At 45.3% G+C, this 22,753-nt stretch overlaps 1 protein-coding gene across 1 annotated transcript in view; it reads left to right on the top strand.

The window, feature by feature from the left end:
* The window catches only part of TINAG (tubulointerstitial nephritis antigen), a 236,142-nt gene that overhangs the window by 110,957 nt on the left and 102,432 nt on the right, over window positions 1–22,753 (top strand). The window contains exon 9 of the mRNA XM_075598162.1: window positions 7,967–8,090. Coding sequence (XP_075454277.1) covers window positions 7,967–8,090 — 124 coding nt within the window. The remainder of the gene's footprint in view (window positions 1–7,966; window positions 8,091–22,753) is intronic.

The following is a 22,753-nucleotide window of genomic DNA, read 5'->3' as shown; positions in this document are numbered from 1 at the left end:
TGTTAAGTTTTGAGGGTAGGAGATTGGGTTAGGGGGTTAATATTTTTAGAGTAGGGGAAAGGTTTTAAGATAGGGAATTAGGGTGTTTTTAGGGTAAGGTTTTTTCTGGGGTAAAGGGTTATGATTTTTTGGGGGTAGGGCAGTTTTAGTATTAATGGTTAAAATGACGGTTTTCTAGGGTATGGGGTACTGTTAGGGTCTTACCTTGGCGACGAAGCAACGGCGGAAATATGACCCTCCGGTAAGGTGAGTGGCGGCTAAAGCAAGCAGAGATTTGTTTGAAGTAATGTAGTGCAGAGATTTTTTTGAAGTAATGTAGTGCCTTATTGCAGATAACAGATGCAATAACATGTATGCATGATTAAATAAATAAATTTACATTCTTGTACTGCAGGAGGATAACTTGTCACAGATTTTATTAAAATGTACTGTATATAGTTGATCATATCAATTTTAGCTAATAAAAAACTCAAAATCTTAATGGAAGCTAGTATTTCTAACATACAATATACACTGTGGCATAAAACACCTTTGCCCCTTTATTCATGTACATCTATCTTGTAAACAATGAAAAAATAGTAACGTCCCTATCCAATTAATCCTTAAATTGCTTTGTGTCTTTTTCGGAATCTGCATATATTTGTTATATCATTATTAGTAGAAACTATAGCTTTCATTTACTTAATTCTGCTCCAAAACATTTCAATACATGTACAGTGTTTCAACCAATGTAAGACAATGACAATAAGGTGCCAAATATTTTTTGTGTATATTTTATTTCAGTTTTAAAAGTCAATTTTAAAATAATTTTAGCTAACCATCTCTTTAATATCTTTTAGAGCTCTACTGCACTTTTGAACCTTGACTTGCCTGGCGTTAACTTGCATAAACTAGCATACTGAATGCAGGCAGTAAAAGTGGTTTAGACCAGGGAAGAATCATGTAACAAGGCAATAATGTACAGTATACAGTAATGCTTAAATAGATTGCATGTAAAATAAGCATCAATGAAAAGGTTAGATATTATGCATTTATTTTAACAGTAAGTAATTTATTCCTTCTCACAATGCTTTGCAATGAAAAGGATTCGGAGAACCATTAAATGAATCCACTTAACATATGATATTATAAAACTCATTCCACAAACTAAATGCAACAATTAATTCTTCCTTTCAGTAGCTACAGTACTAGACAAAATATAAATGCTATAAATCTGTCTCTCTGTGTCTTCCTCTAACTATATACATATATACATATATATTTGTATATATGTGTGTATATATATATATATACATATATACAGTGCTCGACAAACCCGGTCGCCCACTCGCCAGGCGCGAACGGAAATTGGCCCGTGGCCAGCTACTTTTTCCCCCTGCTCTGCGCAAATTTTAAAAAAATGAAAAAAAAAAAATAACAAAAAAAATATCCTCCTGGCTGATTGGCCAATTGGTCGTGACGCGGAATGGAGCCCTTCTCTGCAGGGGTAATGGCTTCTCCTCGCGCGCGCGGTCTGTCTCCGTCTCCTGCCCGCGCTTCCCTCCTCATCCCCTCCAGTCTCCGCTCCTGTCGGGCAAGAGATGACAGCAGGGGATTTCTCCCCCCATCAACCCCCCCTGCCCCGCTTGCCCTCCGGTTCTGCTCCTGTCCCTGTGGCTGCTCGTGCGGGGCAGGAGATGACAGCGGGCGATGTTCCCCCGTCCCGGTTGCCCTACGGTCCCCGCTTTCCCCCAGTGCCAGTGGCTGCTCCCGATGCCAGCAGGGGTGTTCCCCTCGGTCCCCGTGGCTGTCTCAGCTTCCCCACCCCCCCCACAAATTTAAAAAAATAAATAAATAACAAAAAAAAATATCCTCCTGGCTGATTGGCCGTGACGCGGTCGTGACGCGGAATGGAGCCCTTCTCTGCAGGGGTAAGTAATGGCTGCTCCTCGCGTGCGCGGTCCCTGTCTCCTGCTCGCGCTTCCCCTCTCATCCCCTCAGTCTCCGCTCCTGTCCCCGTGGCTGCTCGCGTGGGGCAGGAGATGACGGCAGGGGATTTCCCCCCAGGGATTTCCCCCCCACCCATTCCCCCGTCCCGCTTGCACTCCGGTTCCGCTCCTGTCCCCGTGGCTGCACGCCCGGGGCAGGAGATGACAGCGGGGAATGTCCCCCCCCCCCCAAACCTGCTTCCCCTTTGGTCTCCTCTCCTGTCCCCGTGGCTGCTCGCGCGGGCAGGGGATTTCCCCCCCTGTCCCGCTTGCCCTCCGGTTCCGCTCCTGTGGCTGCATCCGCTACCCCCTCCCCTACACAGAGAGTGTATGTGTATGAGAGTGTGTGTGTGTATGTATGAGAGAGAGTGGTGTGTGTGTGTGTGTGTGTGTGTGTGTGTGTGTGTGTGTGTGTGTGTGTGTGTGTGTGTGTGTGTGTGTGTGTGTGTGTGTGTGTGTGTGTGTGTGTGTGTGTGTGTGTGTGTGTAAGAGAGAGAGAGAGAGAACGTGTAGGAAACCAAAGGTACCCCCCCACCCAGTCAGTCATCCCCCCACCCCACCCAGTCAGTCATCCCCCCCACCCAGTCAGTCATCACCCCACCCTGTCAGTCATCCCCCCACCCCACCCAGTCATCCCCCCACCCCACCCAGTCAGTCATACTCCCCCCCACCCAGTCAGTCATACTCCCCCCCACCCAGTCAGTCATACCCCCCCAGTCAGTCATACCCCCCACCCAGTAAGTCATACCCCCCCCCACCCAGTCAGTCATACCCCCCCACCCAGTCAGTCATACCCCCCCACCCAGTCAGTCATACCCCCCCACCCAGTCAGTCATACCCCCCCACCCAGTCAATACCCCCCACCCAGTCAAACATACCCCCCCACCCAGTCAGTCATAACCCCCCCCACCCAGTCAGTCATAACCCCCCCCCACCCAGTCATACCCCCCCCCCACCCAGTCATACCCCCTCCCCACCCAGTCATACCCCCTCCACCCAGTCAGTCATACCCCCCCACCCAGTCAGTCAGTCATACCCCCCCACCCAGTCAGTCATACCCCCCACCCAGTCAGTCATACCCCCCCACCCAGTCAATCATACCCCCCCACCCAGTCAAACATACCCCCCCACCCAGTCAGTCATAACCCCCCCACCCAGTCAGTCATAACCCCCCCACCCAGTCATACCCCCCCCACCCAGTCATACCCCCTCCCCAACCCAGTCATACCCCCTCCACCCAGTCAGTCATACACCCCCACCCAGTCAGTCATACCCCCCCACCCAGTCATACCCCCTCCACCCAGTCAGTCATACCCCCCCCACCCAGTCAGTCATCCCACCCCCCTGCCCAGTCACCCCACCCAGTCAGACAGTTAGTAATCCCCACCCAGTCAGTCAGTAATCCCCACCCAATCACCCACCCAGTCACCCCACCCAATCACCCACCCAGTCACCCCACCCAATCATCCACCCAGTCACCCCATCACCCCACCCAGTCACCCCATCACCCCACCCAGTCACCCCATCACCCCACCCAGTCTCCCCATCACCCCACCCAGTCACCCCATCCCCCCACAGTCACCCTCTCTCCGTCTCTCACCCTCTCTCTCTCCCTCTGTCTCTCCCTCTCTCTCTCCCTCTCACCCTCTCTCTCACCCTCTCTCGGTCTCTCTCTCACCCTCTCTCGGTCTCTCTCTCACCCTCTCTCCGTCTCTCTCTCAGTCTCTCTCTCACCCTCTCTCCGTCCTCTCTCACCCTCTCTCCATCTCTCTCTCACCCTCTCTCATCTCTCTCTCACCCTCTCTCCGTCTCTCTCTCACCCTCTCTCCGTCTCTCTCTCACCCTCTCTCCGTCTCTCTCTCACCCTCTCTCCGTCTCTCTCTCACCCTCTCTCCGTCTCTCTCTCACCCTCTCTCTCTCTGTCTCGCCCTCTCTCTGTCTCGCCCTCTCTCTGTCTCGCCCTCTCTCTGTCTCGCCCTCTCTCTGTCTCACCCTCTCTCTGTCTCACCCTCTCTCTGTCTCACAATCTGGATCTGGATATTTTATTTACCCTGTATATCTTAACTGCCCTATACTACACCGAAATAACCTATACTGCTTTCTTCCAGATCTGACTCAAGCTTCACACAGAAGACATTGGAATCCCCCGTAACCCAGAAGACAGGTAGGGAACACATCCCCTCCAATGTATAACATTGTGGGAATGAGGTACCTGGACATTGAGGGTCTGCGGATCAGGTAAGATCCCAGGTGGGATTGCTGCTTTAAACATTCTGAAGCGGGGGCATCCAGGCACTAGTTAAGGGGTGCAGGAAACTAGTCATTCACATCTAGCTTTTTTTTCTAGATTCGACATTTATACACACACACATACACACACACAAAACAAGGACTAATTGTAGTATAATGTAATACAATAAATAAACTTATGTCAAAAACGAATGTTCTTACTAGAAATTTATTAAATTTATTTAATTTATGGGTTTTTTTAAATGCGGGGCTGGGGGCGGGATTAGAGGCGGGGTTGGGGGCGGGACTAGAGGCGGGGTTGGGGTGGGACTAGGTGGCGAGTATATTTTTTGGTTCGGCGAGTAGATTTTTGGGTGATTTGTCAAGCACTGCATATATATATATACATATATATACATATATATATATATACCTACATATATATACATATATATATATATATACCTACATATATATATATATATATATATATATATATATATATATATAAAAACAAAATACAAAAGGCGCAAATCAGAGACAACAGGTGGTTACATGTCTAACACCTGTGGGATAAATACGTAGAATATCCTTCTAAGAGTCCAGGACGAGATATGATCTATAAAAGAGAAAAATGCCAATACAGTGAAGTACGTTTTATCATATAAATAAAGCGCAAGAAAAGTGGCTACTTACAATGTACAGTAGCTGAAATAAACAGACATGTAAATGTAGCCATGTTTAAAAATGGTATACAGTTCTCTCTCATGCTGGCAGTAAGCCTGGTAAATATGCAGGATTGCCAGCATTAATCATGGAGGTTTGCCCTCACACCCTAGTGAGGTGTCATATGTATTCAAGGGGAGTGGTAACATGCTCTGAGTCCACTGTTAGTGACATCAGAGATGTGGCTGTTCCTAAGGTATATAAGACACAGCACTGCCCAAAGTTAGTGTTGAAGATGTGGGTTGAAGTTTCAAGGTCAAGTGTGTTAACTAAGAGTTCAAGAGAGTGGTTCTACAGCAAGTAGTCAGATCTGAAGCAGTAAGGCTGGCAGGGCCTACACTGTGTCCAGGGACCTGGCACAGGTGGTGATCTCCCTGAGGGGAGAGGTGATCCAACTCCATTGGGAGGGCAGATTCTTCTGAAGGAGAGTGCTGTAGAGAATGAGCGGCTAAGCTGTTTGCTGCGAGGGGCAGTCTGCCTGGACCAGCAATAAAGATGCCCTTATTCACAAGAACCCCCATGTGTGAGTGTGAAGTTACTCGACAGAGGAAGGCACCACAGATGAGTTCCTTGTCAGAACCATCTCCTTGCGGACGCAGAGATCCTGATGAGGTGGTGCACTGTATGTAGGTAGGAGTCACGCACACTACCTCAGCTGCCTGTCTGGCTGACATTCCCCATAACAACATAATGCGGGAGACTCAGGAGTCCTGTAGCCAACAGGTGCACCACCAGACACATCCATGTAATGTGGACCGGGTAGACCACAGGGGCCAATCTGAGATTGGGTGGGTCAAGGAGGGTCCAGAAAAAGTGTTACATAAGGATAACATCATTCCTGGGACTGCAGCAGAGGGGCTGGTGGTGTCAAGAACTCCTCTCAGGATACACCCTGTGTCCACAAGCACTTACATTCCCTTGGTTGTAAGTAAACTACACAGTCCCAATAGCCTTGAATACGGCTTTGCACAGGCAAGAGAATAAAATTTCCTTACTTCAGACAGACAGGGAGATCTATTCAGAGACCCTCACCATCTCCCTGTCTGAAGTAAGGACATTGTATTCTCTTGGGACTGTGTAATTTAATTTCAACCAAGGGAACTTCAGTGCTTGTGGACACAGTGTAAACCTGAGAGGCGTTCCTGACACCACCAGCCCCTCTGCTGCTGTCACAGAAAAGATTATATCCTTACATGCCTGTGTATATATATATATATTATATATATATAAATATAAAACGGAATTAGCCGTGTTAGTCCAGTTGTGAAAGTGCAAAATAATTGAGTTCATCAGTATTAGGTGATATCTTTTTTTTATTTGGACCAAAAATTTATGTCATAGGACAAGCTTTCGAGAGTTCTCCTCTCTTCCTCAGGTCTGCAATACTGATTAACAAAGGAATCGATGGCTAAAACAGTGTTTTGGAGAGCAGGGGAAAGAAAAAAAGCAACAGATGTACTGTAGATAAAGTAGGATGAGAAAGTGTTTGAAGACATGGAAGAGTGTAAAACGGTGACAAGGAACCGCATGGAAGGGGATGATGTGGGGGGGAGGGGGAGAGAAAGGTGTGGATAAGAAGAGAGGCAGGCAGGACAATTACAAACAATTCTGATGGTGTTTGAGAAACCCCATATCCGCATTACAGTAAGTCCTTTTTTTTGGTGTCAAAGAGTCTTATCATTATGAGTTAAAATGTTTTCCGTTCTTGGGTGCGTTTAAAAATTCCATTGAGGATTTTGATTTTTAAATTATTTATGGAATAATATGGCTGTGAGAAATGATGTCCCACAGGTGAGCAGTATCTTCCTTCTTCATGGTGTAGTATAGAGTGTCTGTGCATATTCATTCTGCCTTGAGGTTTTGGGTTGGTTTCCCCAATGTAGCATCCTTGGTCACATGTCGCATTGAATCATATACACCACATTCCTGGATGTGCAGCAGTATGATCCTTTAACATTGAGTGTTCCATGGTTGTGACTGGCTGTGGATCTTGGCATATGTTTGCAGAGTTTGCAACGTGTTTGCACGGTTTTGTTCCATTATCAGTGTCGTATTCCCTTTAGTGTAGGGTTGTATGTGGCCACTAGTGGTGTGCGTGTGGTAGGTTCTTTCTGTCTATATTGTAGCAGGTGTTCTCATGAGGCTTTTTGTGCAGATGTAATAGTTCTGGCAATAGTCTTTGGTTTGTATCCATTCTGTCTGAACGATTCTGTCTGAAAATAATCAAAGATTTACAACCCATGCTGGCAGAGAATGTGACATTAAAAGAAATCTTTCTCAAACCTCCCATTCTTGCGTTCCGGCAACCACCAAACCTCAAACAGGAATTAGTCAATAGAAAACTTCATAACAAACTTAGACACTGATAATGGAACTAAACCGTGCAACAACACACGTTGCAAACTCTGTAAACATACAGTATATGCCAAGATCCCACAGCCAGTTTACAGCGTAATTAATTAACCAATTCACATACTGTATTAGTTCATTCAGTGTAAGCCCTAGAATTCAGGAATGTAATGCTTTATACAATAATAGATGTATTTTACACAAATGATTTGTATAGATGAATTGTAATAAAATAATGCTATTGATTTTTATGATTTTTTTTTTTTTTAAACATATGGCCTAGTGTACAGTAAACGTAGGATTGATATACTTTATATCGGATAACTGCATATGTTTCAAGGCATATACTGTAGCATTTTCTTCTGTTTGCGGATGTACCAAAAGTTATAAATTGTTAATGATTGTAAATGATACATAATTTAATATATCTATTTATAATAAGTGTGACATTTGACAGTTGCTACTCATATTCACAATTAAGACAGGTACAGTAAGTGAGAGCATCATGTCAAACAGACATTTACTTTAGGTGGATGTAATAATTGACATTGTTAGAATCAATGTAATAGAAATAAACACCCTTTTTTTAAATTTAGAGACGCTCCTAATGTATATTTTGGCAATTAAATTAAATTTAACAAAGTTTGTACAATGATGTTAATGTAAATGTTAATTTCTGTTGCACTGATTTTCAGCTGTAATGCAAGTACACGAAGACTTTTTCCTTTATAAAACTGGGATCTATAAACACACCGATGTCTTAAAAAATAAACCAGAGGAATATCAGATGAGTGGCACACATTCTGTCAAGATTATTGGGTGAGTAACTGGAGATTTTCAAGAAACCTGTTTTAAAGGTGGGTACAGTACAGTATGTAGAGGAAAGAGCTGTTTTAGCAATTCTGTTTGCTATATTCATAATAAAGTTACAAAAAGTTATGTTTTAAACGGGTGCTTTTTGAAATAGAATGTAAAACTGAGTCTTCTGATGGCGGAAGGGAGATTAACAATCAGGGGCCTATTCTATAAACCTCGAAAACCCACTAATAGAGGCCTTTTCGGCCAAAATGCCTACTGCTATTATGTAAGCCTCTGTAAGTGTGCAATAAAAGCATAAATCTGCAATTTTTTCAGCGGTCAAAAAATAAATCGCCGGGTGCCCGGCGATAACCCACTTTTCGGCATGTTCTGAAACTTGTGCAATTCTAGTAGCCTCAATTAGCTTATTGAGGCTAATCATGGCTCTAGAATGGTGAGTTTCTCCCCAAATCCTCACACCAGGAAAAGTTGGCGTGAGGTTGTTGAGAAGATGTTGAGAGGCGACCAGAGAGGACAGAAAAAAAATGCATTTTTCCTGCATCAGATTGATATCAGCACTGGAGACCCCTGGCATGAATCCCATGCAATAAAAATGCATTTACAAGCAACTTCATTTTCTTAGTGGCTACCCGCTAAGGCAATGAAGGGGTTAACTACCACTGCCATGTTAATTGTGGGTAGCGGAGGTGGGTGAAGGTGGTATTTGGCCCTTGGTGGGTGTTTAGGCCTTGCAGGAGAGTTGCGGGTGGAGTTAACACCTTCATTATCATAGCAGTTAATAGCACTAAGGAAGGTAATGAAGGGTTTAACCCAAACATTAGCCAGTCAGTATTAATAAAGTAAATAAAACGTTCAACTTACCCCTGCAATCATGAAGGGCATCCTCGTCATCATACTACAGGTCAATGTCCTCCAATGCCAGCAAGAATACAAGAAAAAAACACAATCTAATGGCCCCTAACCCCTTAATCACTTTAGCGGTTAATAACCACTATAGTATTTTAAAGGGTTAACCCTGTCCTCCTCTTCCCACCTGGGAGGCCTAACCACCCACCCCGGACTCACTACACCCACTCACTATTATCTTTTTTCCAGTTTAATCGAATACAGATGTAGCCCCGGTGTCCTCCGGCTCACAGAGACCCCCCTCCTTTGGGTCAGCGCGGTCGCGGGTGCCGCCGGAGGCGGCGACGGACCCGCCGGCTGTTCCCAAAGATGGGGGCCGGAGCAGGGAGCGATCCGAGCCATAGGAGGCTCGGCGGCACACCCGGCTAGCGGGGGCTGCCATTATGGTTGCGCAGTTGCAGCTAGGGAGTTGCGGTGGCCTATAGGGAGTCGCGCATGCGCGGAAGAAACGCGCACGCGGCCCCAATGTAGAAATAGCCTCCACCATGTGCCCCCGAGTAGCCAATAGGGCTGAAGGATTGCCCTGCAGGAGAAATAGATACATTTTGCGCGCTGAGCCCACGCTAGTCAGTCAGTGCCAGGAGCAGCTAGGGGAAGGAGGTAGGATGCAGGAGTCAGTGACTCCCTGCACTAGGCCAGCAGCCCCCGAGGCCCGAGATAGCCCTGAGCCACCCAGTAGTGTAAGTTGTGTCAGGGACAGGCCCCAGGTTAGGGATCCTGCCCCTTACTATTCAGAGTCAGTTAGGGACTCAGCAGACGCTGCGCGTCCGTCCAGAGGTTTGGGCGCAGACCTTCATTGTTGGTGCAGCAGCTCTCCAGGTGGGATCATCTCGATGGCAGTTCCTGTGTTCAGCAGACATCAGGATCCTTTGTGAAGTTCCGTGGCAGGCCCGGGCACTGGAGTGCCCGGCAGGTAACAATCAACAAGTGCACCAACGAGTCATATCACATTCACATGGGACATAGTGGCTGCGCAGTCACACATAACTATCTCACTTGAGGGTGGGGTGATACTGTGTGGGGGTACTGGACACCGGGTGGGATCATCCGGTGGAGGTGCAGGTGGAGGTAGCGTCCTGCGAGACGCATTAGTTAGTGTCTCCTCTAGGGAGGGACACCTGTTGAATTGTTGAATTGTGATGCATGAGTACGGTCATCTAGTAAAGGCATTAGTTGTTATCCATACTGTGTGTTGAGTGATATATATTGTCCTGCGAGGAACCACTCCCCCTCTGGTGGGAGCCATCGCAGGTGGAGGCGCTGCACTGAGTACAGGGTTACTCATATTATACTTGCCCCAGGTTCCCCACGGCGGAAGCTAAGCCCTCCTGTGAACTAACAGGTAAAGCACCACACCAGGTATCATTAGGTTCCCCATACATACGCCATATATGCGATTGGGTGGGGGAATACCCGTTACACAGATATTTTTGGAAATCCAATTTAGTGTCTTTACTAGTCCGATTCTGGTGGAGCAGTTTATCTAGATACCTTGTCCCAGGGTTATTTGAGACTGGGGTAGTTATTTCTTAAACTGTGATAGTGCTAACCAGGGCACTATTACACAAACTACAACTGACTTGAATTGGGAGATTCCATGCGATAGTGCTTTGATCGGTACCATCACAGTTAAATTAATAACCCTCTGTTTCGAGGAAATTATTCTCACTCTTTTCCAGGAAATTATTCCCAGCCATCTGTGGTATAAAAACATTCTGTTATTCCTGGCATTGGAGCGCTTTAGCCTATTTTCTCTATCTTGCAATAGTATTTCAGGTATGAGCTGCACATGCAAAAGGTTTTTTTAGGAGCTTATTATACATTTTGTAGAGGAAGGACACTTTATGGAAATATATGATCACATCATTTTTATATCTCACTCTTTTTTGTGACTTGAGCACCCCCTTTTTTACTGTTACTACATCCATTATGGAGGAACCAGGGGATAGCGTGGATGATTTAGAAGAAATTCCAAACACATATTTTTTTCTTTGGGAGATGGTCTGTCAAGATATGTTAATAGTTTTCTTCAACCCTTTGTTAGGAAATTACCCTCCTTTATATTGGATTCTGGTGATCTTCTTAGTCAAATTAAATGTGTCACTTGGGATAATCATTATCTGTGGGTAACACTTGATGTTACATCTCATTATTCAGTTATACAACATGATCATGGAATGGCAGCTGTTCGCCAATTTCTTGAGATACCAGAAATTTCAATCTTTCAGTCGGCATTTATTTTGGACTCTATTTTCTTTCTTCTCACACATAATTTTTTCACTTTTGATCACAAGTTTTATTTACAGTTAATTGGCACTGCTATGGGCACGAGCTTTGCTCCTTCTTACGCAAATCTCTTTATGGGGTGGTGGGAAGCACTATTTATATTTTCTAGCACTAACACATTTCGCAATAATATTGTTTTTTATAAAAGATTTGTGGATGACTTAATTATTATTTGGAAAGGGGATGTCACTACACTTCATTCTTTTGTTTCTTACCTTAATAATAATAAATATAATCTTAGATTAACACTCAATTTTCATTCACATCACATTGAATATCTAGATCTACAATTGTTTGTGGACATTGATAAATTGATTCAAACGGATGTATATAGGAAATTAAATTCAAGGAATACTTTTCTTAGGGCGGACAGCTACCATCCATCTCATGTGATTAGAGCTATTCCTAAAGGACAGTAACTCAGACTGAGAAGGAACTGCTCTACACCTAGTGGTTTTCTTTCTCAGTCTGAGGATCTTGGTAAATGGTTCTCAGATAGAGGTTATTCTCAATCCCACAATAAGGTTGCTTTTGATATTGCCCTCAATACAGAGAGGGCGTCATTGTTGCCCACTCGGGTTATGGGTGATTCTCGCCTTGGTACTCACACAGAGAAATATGTGAACAAGCACTGTACAAATAGATCTGCAAAATCCAATAATAAATGTCCATTATTTATCTCACAGTTTAATAAACAAAGTGGGAAAATTAAATCTATTATTTCTAAACATTGGAACGTTTTATCTATGGACCCTGTGCTTAAAAAGTATACTGATTCTGGTCCTGCAGTTGTGTACTGTAGGGCGAGAACCATCGGATCGTATGTCTCCCCAAGTGACCTAACTACTTCTAGGATTGATAAATCTTTTATCACCAAAGGTTCTTTCAAATGTGGTTCCTGTAGCGTTTGTAGACATATGAAGCCAGCCAAAAGTTTTTTTTCTGGATAATTTGCCGCAGTCACATAATGACGACAATAGTCATACTAAGGAATTTTATATTAATAATTTCATAAATTGTAAAAGCCAATTTGTTGTATACCTCATAACATGTGGCTGCGGCAAAAGATATGTGGGAAGAACGATTAGAGCTCTTAAGGTCAGGATATTAGAGCATTTAAGACTCATAAGATTGAAAGACACTAATCATCCTGTTTCTAAGCACTTCTCCGAATGTGGTCAGGGAGGTACCAGGAATTTCTCCTTCCTGGGCATTGAATTTATTAATAATAGACCTAGAGGAGGTGATCGCATCAATCTATTGAATCGTAGGGAAGCGTATTGGATTTTTATTCTCCAAACGCGCTTCCCTATGGGTTTGAATATTGATTGGCAATTAACCCATTTTTTGTAAGATAATATTATTGTTTCATTTTTTTATTTTCTTTATAGTTATTAAAAATTTGGTTTATCAATTAATTATTAGTTGGTTATATTATATACTCGATTCCCCCTTTTTTGCTTATATTATATTCCTTTGTGTTCATTTTACATATATATATTGGTATTATCTTTTATTTTATGTGTATTATCAGTATTGGTCTCCTGTTATTTCACTCCAAATCAGTATTGTTTTCGTTCTTATTTCAATTATTGGTTGTTTTGTTTTTAATTATTCCTATCCTTTTGTATTATACATTTTAACATATTTTGTGGTTATATGCATTTTTAAATATATTTTTTTCTGATCGCTTTTTGATTAGTTGAAGAGATTCATTGGTCTGCTCATTGTTTTTGTCCTTTGACATGTATTTTTGCCCCATTATGGTTGCCGTATTATTGCCCTTACTTGTATTGCTTCAATTCCCTGCAGGGACTATTTTGCCCTTAGATGGCGCCATGTCATTCTGCGCATGCGCGGTGACGCGCATTGCGTCATAATGTCATTGTTTGTCCGTCTTGGGTATGTATCTGCCTGCTCTTTATACTATTAGAATCACTGTGTTATCCTATGCATTGCCCTTACTAATAATACACCACACTGCCTGCATGGACAGTTTTGCCCTTAGATGGCGCCGGATTGTTCTGTGCATACGCGATGACGCGCATTGCGTCATGACGTCAACGTGCCTCCGTTTTTGGTGCGAATCTGCTTGCAGGTAAGAGGGTATTTAATGGATGTTATTACACTATGTTTTATCCTTGAAAAAGAACACTGTGACGTTCGAAACGTGTTGGATGTGTCTTTTGTCACATTAAAGTGCCCTTTTAGTCTATTTTTGATTCTGGGTCCTTCCTGCTCCGTTTTTGCTTGTGCGCTTTGTTTCTCCATTTATTCCTGTATACTACAATATTGGAAGCTGCACAGCCTGCCTACCACTACTAGGACCTGTGAGTATTGCTTACTATTCGGGGGAACCTGCCAATGAGACTGATTGTGGGTGGACTTGTACCATCTACCACCTGTCTTCAGGAGGATAGTACCCATACTAGTGGTTATTATGTACTAATACCATTACTCATTTTTTATACCTTGGATTAGTGGTTTTGGCTTACAACATTCTGTTATTCCTGGCATTGGAGCGCTTTAGCATATTTTCTCTAAAAACTAAACAAGTATGACACTCAGGGCCATATTGACTAAGCATTTGAAGAGTGAGAAGCAGATAGGAAAAAATAAAAGATGGTGGTATTTTTATTAGTCTATTGTTGCAATTTAATTTTGTTAACTTATTTAACTGAGTAAAAAAGTCTGTGATCAGACCTTGTTTGATCAAAGTTTTGTTTTCAGCATTAGTCGTAAACTTGATACATACACTAGGCATGATGGCCCAGCTTCAGTCCACTGGTATCCCTGTAAAAGCAGCAGAATAAGATCATAGCCATCAAACATGTTCAGCAGTAATATTTTCACTAATGGCAACGACAACAGATTTCTCAGCAACAAATGCACTAGGTGGCAGGCATATAAAAATAACTTATCCAAGATCTCTTCTCTCTCTCGCCCTTTCATCTGTCACTCCACTGCTAAAACTCTAACACATGCCCTCATTCTCTCCCATCTTGACTATAGTAAACTTGTCTCCAGGGCCCTTCATTCGAAACTACTGACAGAAAAAGAATCTAATACTCTTTCATTAACCTTCTGCTGTCAAACCTTCCTGCCTCTCACCTGTCTCCCCTATAATCTATCCTAAATACTGCTGATAGAATCACTTCCCTCTCTCTTAAATCTGTCTCAGCTTCTTTCCTGCTAAAATCCCTCTCCTGGCTTCCTTTTAATTCTCATATATCTTACAGCCCCTCTGGAAGGCCCTTTCCCCTCAATATCCAACAAGCACCCTCTCTCTCCACCTTTAGGCCTATCTTTAAACACACCTCTTTCAAGAAGCATTTAGAATTTTCCCTTGGCTAGAAGTATACATCTCATATGCATTCATCATGACCCTTTGCATTGCATACACACTCATACAATCTTCCTACTTTCTATGTAGAATGTCCCTACAGTACTTACCACTTAGACTGTAAGCTCTCTGGGGCAGGTACTCCTTTTCCTAATAGTTACTTTTATGTCTGAAATGTTAATTCCTATTATGTATCTTATTATTATGTCACTTGTATTACAGTACTGATGTAAAGAACTATGTTCATAAGTGGGCGGCAAAAGCACTAATCGCCATTTTTTGCTCTCGTCCAAAACACATCACCAAGTGAGCCGCGATAAGCCACTTATCGGCAGGTTTTGAAACTCGTGCAATTTTAGTAACCTCGATTAGCTTATGGAGGCTAACCACGGCACTAGAATGGCGATTTCCTCACAAATTCCGTTCGCCAGAAAAAATTGGCGTGAAGCTAGTGAGAAGCTTCAGAGGCAGGGGCGAGAGAGAGACATAGAAAAAAAAAAACATTTTTCCTGCATCGGATTGATGCCAGGGGTCTCCGGAGCTGATACACATTAATAGCAGCACCGGAAGCCCCCGACATGAAACAGATGCATGAAAAATGTTCTGAATACCGTGATAACTACACTGACAAAACAGGCGGCGTAACAGGCCCAGCGAGACGTTTTATGACGGCTACTAGAATAGGCCCAAATATGTGAAACACAATTGTGGTGGATTTGCTTCCTTATATTTCTTGCATGATCTTTCTAAGACAAAACGAAGATAAGACATGTAAACGAGCAAAAAAAAAAAAAAAAGAAGACGAGCGAGCACAAATTATATATAATTGGTCATATTTCTACAGATTTTAGATGTCAGCATTGTTGCCACGGTACTTCAGGAGTACAGTATAATGCTTTAGTTCTAGATGCTGTCCGTTGTCAAAAATTAGTACTGTGCTCATATCATCTATGCCCATCTATGATAATGGTCTTGGCAGCCATAGCACATTGTCATGTTCCTTTTTATTTCGGAACCTTTTGATTTTCCCCTTTTTTCCCCCCCGTCTTCTTGATGTACAGATTAATAATGTAATTTATTCACTACAAAGCAATTTCCCCTCTAATAGACCAGTTCATACAGCACATAAAACATGTAGCTACTAAATGTATCTCTCTTCAAAGGATTAGTTATCCTGCCTTTATTACATCTAAAATTGATCAATTATTATGTGTTTTGGATGAATAGTGTGTAACGGGTATTCTGTATGGCCTGACACCCCCCATCTCATATTGGCCCCTGTGGTCTAACCAGCCCCCATTACATTGTAGTGTCTGGTGGTGCACCTGTTGGCAACAGGAATCCTGAGTCTCCCGCATGATGGTGTTTGGGGATTGTCAACCCTGACAGGCAGCTGAGGTAGTGTGTGCGAGTCCTACCTATATCCAGTGCAGCACCTCCACCTCATCAGGATCCCTGCGTCCGCATGGGGATGGTTCTGATGAGGAACTCCTCTGTGGTGCCTTCCTCTGCAGAGTAATTCCAGACTCATACATGAGGGTATCTTTTATCAATGACATCTTTATTGGCATGGTGGTATGGGCCAGCTGCCCCTCACAGCTAGCAGCTTAGCCGCTCATTCCTCTGCTGCACTCCATTAGGAAGGTTCCTTCTCCTCTACCTTCTCTGCTCTCCACCTCTCCTCTCAAAGAGATTCACCAGCTTCTCTGTCTCTCTGCTCAGAGCTGCACAGACTCGCAGCTCTTGCATCAGACCACTGCAACACTGTTGCAGACCTCCACCTGCCTCTTACTGAACAGAGGCAGCACAACAACAGGAACTCAACTGCTAACTTTAGGCAGTTCTGTGTCTTATATCACCTCAGGAACAGGCACATCTCTGATGTCACTAAGGGTGGACTCAAAGCATGTTGTCACTTCCTTTGGGACATATGACACCTCACCAGGGTTTGAGGGCAAACCTCCATGACTGTTACTGGCAACCCTGTATACTTACCAGGATTACTGCCAACATGAATGAGATATGTACACCAATTTTATACATGGCTACATTCTCCCCCTGGTGGAACTCAACGGCCCGGCTGGGATCTACAGTAGAGGCAACTCTTATTCTAACAAAAACCAGTGGCAATTCCCCAAAAGACCCAGGTACACCCAGGTACATTCTGAATACATGCCTTAAACTTTCCTTAAAATAGCCCCAGCATTTCTGCATTGATTAATGGCCTATCAGATTAACAGCGGGGTCCCTGGCAGTCCCATTCAAACTGAACTGGACTGCCAGGGATCCCTGCTGTGTTAATCCTATGGGTCGTTAGTCAATGCAGAAATGCCTTAAACGTGCCTCAAACTAGCCCAGAACATACCCACCACATACCCAGCACATACCCAGAATGTAACCCGGCTAGTTTACAGCAAATGTTAGAATAAACGTTGCCTCTACTGTAAATTTGCGGAACCTTCCCTCAGGTAGCACTGCAAAACAAAACAATACACATTCTAGTACATATCTTTTCATCATAAACATAATAACAGATACATCCTAACGTAGATGTGTAACAACCAGGATTATTCCCTGATGGAGCATCCATTACTGGTACTACCATACCCTCTTAAGGTGGCCTGCGCACAGCACGGTCCACTGGGTTTATAGCAGAAGTACTATAACACTCTGGGTGACATACGGGACACCCACAATCAGCCCATAACTCTAGCCTGGATGCTAGTGGACTGAGAGGATCATGCCCATACAATTCCCCAAGACATCTCCTGGAGATGTAAGCCATTTTTTCTTGATTACGCCATTTCTTGTCTGACACTTTAGGATCCCAATCCTCTAGAGAACTATCAGCATCCCAATCTTCTACCGAACTATCAGAATCCCAATTTTCTTCTCCTGATCCTTCCTCCTCACCAGAACTATATCCCCTATACTCATCAGTGGAACCCATTTCGAACTCAATTTCTCCCTCCCATGGATGGCGAAAATAAAGTAATAGCTTTTGGCGGTCCCTGGCAACTCTTGCCGACACTGGAGGTACATAGGGGGTTCCCCGGGCCATAGGCACAATATGAGCAACTTTACCCAAATCCCCAGACATCCCACTGGAATGAGTGTGTATACCATAACGATTGACTTCCCCTTTAGCCACATGCTTGATTACAGTAGGATTCACCCCCGGAGACTTCACATAGGTTAACACTTCCCTCACCGATCTCTCATCGGAGGTAAAGCAATCACCCCAGTCCAGGTTCTCCCCAGTCCTTTCATTAGAAGTGTCTCGAGACTCCCCATACAACCCTTGGCTCGACTGGGACCCAGATGAGGATGTGACAGGGGCAGGGGTTTTAACTATGGCCAGGGGTTGGGCATAGGGAAACACTGCCAGCATACGCGGGGCTACAACCCGCAACTTCTTGCTACCTTGCCCGGTACCATCGGACTGGCACTCCGGTTCACTCGTGTCCTTGTTCCATCCGGTTCCGCTGTGCCCACTGGAAATGATGTCATGGATCTCGCGGGACTCGCCGCCATCTTGTTTTTGGTTCCCAACCGGAACCTCTTCCTCCAGAACGACGTCCGCCGCCGGAAGTGAAGGTTCTGCTCTCCGTTCCGCTCGGGCCTGGGCTAGGCCTTTCTCCACCGTTGCCACCACCGGCGCCTGGGGAGGGCAAGGATGTCACTTACCGCTCCGTCGGCTCGGGATGGTTCCTCCTCCGCTGTCGACATAGGTAAGTGCTGGTTCTTTTCCAGCACCGCTGTAGTGGTCCGCCGGTAGGCGCATCACAACCGTAGTCGGAGTCGCCTGTTCCTCGTCCGAGGAGTCGAACTCCGATTCAGGGAGTGGCACTCCCGTTGGGGACCGACGGTGAGGTTCCGGGTTCCCACCGCGTTTTTAGGCCCCTTTCTCTTCAGGTTCCGTTCTGATCATTAGGAGCGATCCCCATTCTCCGGGATCAACTGGTTCTGCTTTGACCGAGAGCGAGGCTTTAGCTGTCAGTTTAGCTGTGTCCGCTCCCGCCTCCACGGTCTGCCCTGGTACGAAGGGCTGCACGGCCCCTAGGTAGTGGATGCCACATTGGGGGCACCTAGCCGTTGTGCTGACTTCTCCACCGGGCAACCTGCACTGCATGCACAGGAACTACTTTCTGTAAGGGTACGGCCGGTTCACCAGCTCCTCGCTCAGCTGGATCCGTTCCCACTGGGCATAATTGGAAACCACTCCCACTGGTTGAGATTAGGGGAGGTCCCATAGATTTATTGGATGACCCAGCACTGGGGCTGAGTTAATCATAGTCCATGAGGGCGCGGCTGCAGCTTTCGCGCCATACCCCCCATCAGGGTGGGGTTTTCCTGTTGGCGCCACTCCTGGCCAACTCTCTGCAAGTCCAGTATTGTATTCATTGTCTGCAACTGGCCCACGTGGTCTCCCAGGGAAGCGGGAGCCGCCATCTTGGTTCACCATCCCAATTATGTTAGCGACTGAGGTAGTTGGTTGCATAGTACTTGCCTGCTGGCGATCAGATTCTCCACCACACACCACCACAATGTCCTCCATACTGTCTTCCAGGGTATCAACCTGGGGTCCCAGGCAGGACCAAAATGGCGCGGCCACAGCCTTGGCACCACTCCACAACAGGCTAGCCAAAGTGACTTCAGTAGCTGGCTCTTCTCTTGTATGCACACCACGTGCGCTCTCTCCATTTACCTCCATCTGCCATCTTGGACCTTCCGCGCCACGCGGATCCTCCATTCTTGCGGTCGCCATTTGGTTGCTGTACTTGTTCTGATTGTACATGGAGCTCCTCTCTGCGGGGCAGCTGCCATACCGATACAACAAACATGCCTTGTGCACCACCTTATGTACCTAATGTAGGTCTGACTCGTGTTGCACTACCTCAGGCTAGGCTCACTCTCTCTGTGTCTGCTGTATCTCCTTCCTCCCAGTCTGTGCTCCCTTCGGTAAGTGGTCTGGAATGGGCTAGAGTACTCTGGCTCTTCCATGCAGTACTTGGGCGTCTACCTCTCTTGGTCAGCCTAGTGCAGACCCTCTCCAGGATTCCTGACCACGTTAACAGGCTATCCCTTTAGGCATCCTACCACTAGCACTACCTCAAGGTGACTAGGACAGCTATAGCCCGGCTCAAAACCCCCAACTTCTTTCAGGCCCCTAGGTCGTCCCTGCGAGCTGACAATACTCCATCAGCCCCCTGACAACCCCTAGGTCCGTCCCAACACAGCACAAAGTGGCAGCAAACACTCTCCCTGTTTCCCAGTGTGCCTAGCAAAAGCCTGTCCTGTTGACAGGTCATCTCAGCAGCGCCTCCAAATGTAACAGGTATTCTGTATGGCCTGACCCCCCCAATCTCATATTGGCCCCTGTGGTCTAACCAGCCCCCATTACATGGTCGTGTCTGGTGGTGCACCTGTTGGCAACAGGACTCCTGAGTCTCCCGCATGATGGTGTTTGGGGATTGTCAACCCAGACAGGCAGCTGAGGTAGTGTGTGCGAGTCCTACCTATATCCAGTGCAGCGCCTCCACCTCATCAGGATCCCTGCGTCCGCATGGGGATGGTTCTGATGAGGAACTCCTCTGTGGTGCCTTCCTCTGCAGAGTAATTCCAGACTCATACATGAGGGTATCTTTTATCAAGGACATCTTTTTTGGCATGGTGGTATGGGCCAGCTGCCCCTCACAGCTAGCAGCTTAGCCGCTCATTCCTCTGCTGCACTCCGTTAGGAAGGTTCCTTCCTCCTCTACCTTCTCTGCTCTCCACCTCTCCTCTCAAAGAGATTCATCAGCTTCTCTGTCTCTCTGCTCAGAGCTGCACAGACTCACAGCTCTTACAACAGACCACTGCAACACTGTTGCAGACCTCCACCTGCCTCTTACTGAACAGAGGCAGCACAACAACAGGAACTCAACTGCTAACTTTAGGCAGTTCTGTGTCTTATATCACCTCAGGAACAGGCACATCTCTGATATCACTAAGGGTGGACTCAAAGCATGTTGTCACTTCCTTTGGGACATATGACACCTCACCAGGGTTTTAGAGCAAACCTCCATGAATGTTACTGGCAACCCTGCATACTTACCAGGATTACTGCCAACATGAAAGAGATATGTACACCAATTTTACACATGGCTACAAGTGTAACAGGTTTTCTGCCACCCTCTGGGAGATTTCACTTTTACACAATGTTTTATGCTGCTCACCTGCTGACTCACAGAATACTGAGCATCTGCCGATGGTAGTGAGAACAACAGGACAGGCTTTTGAGATGCTTTCTCACTTCTTTATTTGGTGGTGCCTCCATTCCCCGCAGGCCCCAGCAGAAGTGGGTGCAGTCCCTGCAGGAAAACTCTTCGGTATGCCCATTAAATAACTGCACTCTCAGGCAGGAGTATATAATAAACAGGAATGGCTTTATTCTTCAACACAGAACACAGCATACAACTGGATGTTCCCTCGACTCAACCCAGGAGGCTTGAGGCCCCAAGAGTCTATCCTCAGCTCCTCTCCTATTCCCTAGTGGAATAAGAGGTAGATGTTCCAAACCCCATGGGAGGAGAAGGAAGGTGGCCTGAGCCCTGGCTCCACGCTTCCAACTCAGAGAACAACTCTGTACTACTACATTTAGGCTGTGCAACCCCTTATGTACCAAGGGGGGAGGTCCTAGGTCTGAGACCGTTATTGGGCAGAACACAGACCCTAAGCTCGCATCCCCTGTCACTCAAGGAATTGCTCACTGCAGGGGAAAACCCAGATTAACCCTAACACTGCCTTCATTGGTACCAGGGTTATGTGTTAGGCAGGGCATATTAGTAGCCAAGAGGACACATGGCTATAATAGTATAACACAGTTCCGATAAATATTATTTCAAGACTACTTTACATTCTGTAGTCACTGCTGGTAGAAATACTCAAGGACATTCTGCACCACTACGCACAGAGAAGGATTAATTTATTTGGCATAGTGACAATTATTTTGCACAATGGTGAGCCTTAGGCCTGGATACATAAAAAAAAAATTGGTTTTATTTATTGTGCAATACATCATTGTTGCACTGTCAAAAAAAAGCATTTTTATCAGATCCATTAAGAATATAGGATTTTGTAAAAAAATAGACCTAATGCTGCATTTTTTTGTAATATCAGCCACACTGTACATATATCACATTCCAATATTTATTGAAATGGGATTTATGGAAGAAATATTCCCAGTATTTCGTCAGTCAGGACAACCACAAGGAGTTTGCGACCCACCTCACCCATAACACCATGAGCTTGGTGGAAAGGTGTGGGGCCACTACATATGAAAACTCCTGGACCTTGTAACTAGGGAGCAGTTTCTCTTAAAATGTATGCCGGAGGTGCAGGAGTGTGTCATCAGCCGAAAACCAGAATCCTTTAAGGCAGCCACCAAGGTGGCAGATGAATTAATTGCGGGACGTCCACAGTTCTGCTGCCAAGCTCTGGAAAGTACCCTAACCCACGGGACATGCAGTTCCTGTCCACTGCAGAAGTCAGAGCTATCGAGTTGGAGAAAGAAATTATCAAATGAAGCCAGCACACATAGATGTCCTGATGGAGATGGTGGTAAGCCGTGGAGAGCATGATGTGACTGACCCCCCCTGAACCCGGATTTTGTGACTAGGGATGAGTGTACGAAGCAGAGCTGTGTGTTTCACGAAGCCGTGCGGTCAAACCCAGACTCGGAGGACATGAGGCACCAGTGAAACCGTTTCATAGCCCTCTGATACCCTTGGCTGTTATTGAGTTTCCTTTTCAGCGAATCGATATGGATCTCATAGGCCCTTTGCCTAAGTCCACATGTATCCATCAGCATATCTGGGTAATTTTAGACTATACCACAAGACATCCTGAAGCAGTTCCCCTTAGTTACATGTCTGCTACACATATAGCAAAGGAGTTAATACTGTTGTTTAGCCTAGTCAGTATCCCTGAAGAGATTCTAATGGATCAATGAACACCTTTTATGTCCCTCCTTAGAGAAGAGCTGTGCCAAATATTTAATATTAAACACATGCACATCTCGGCCTATCCCCTTCAGACAGACAACCTAGTGGAGCGGTTTAACAAGACTCTTAAAAGTATGCTACGG

This window comes from Ascaphus truei, chromosome 4, assembly GCF_040206685.1.
Source record: "Ascaphus truei isolate aAscTru1 chromosome 4, aAscTru1.hap1, whole genome shotgun sequence".
NCBI classification, from domain to species: Eukaryota; Metazoa; Chordata; class Amphibia; order Anura; family Ascaphidae; genus Ascaphus; species Ascaphus truei.
This window is presented reverse-complemented; position numbering and strand designations above follow the sequence as displayed.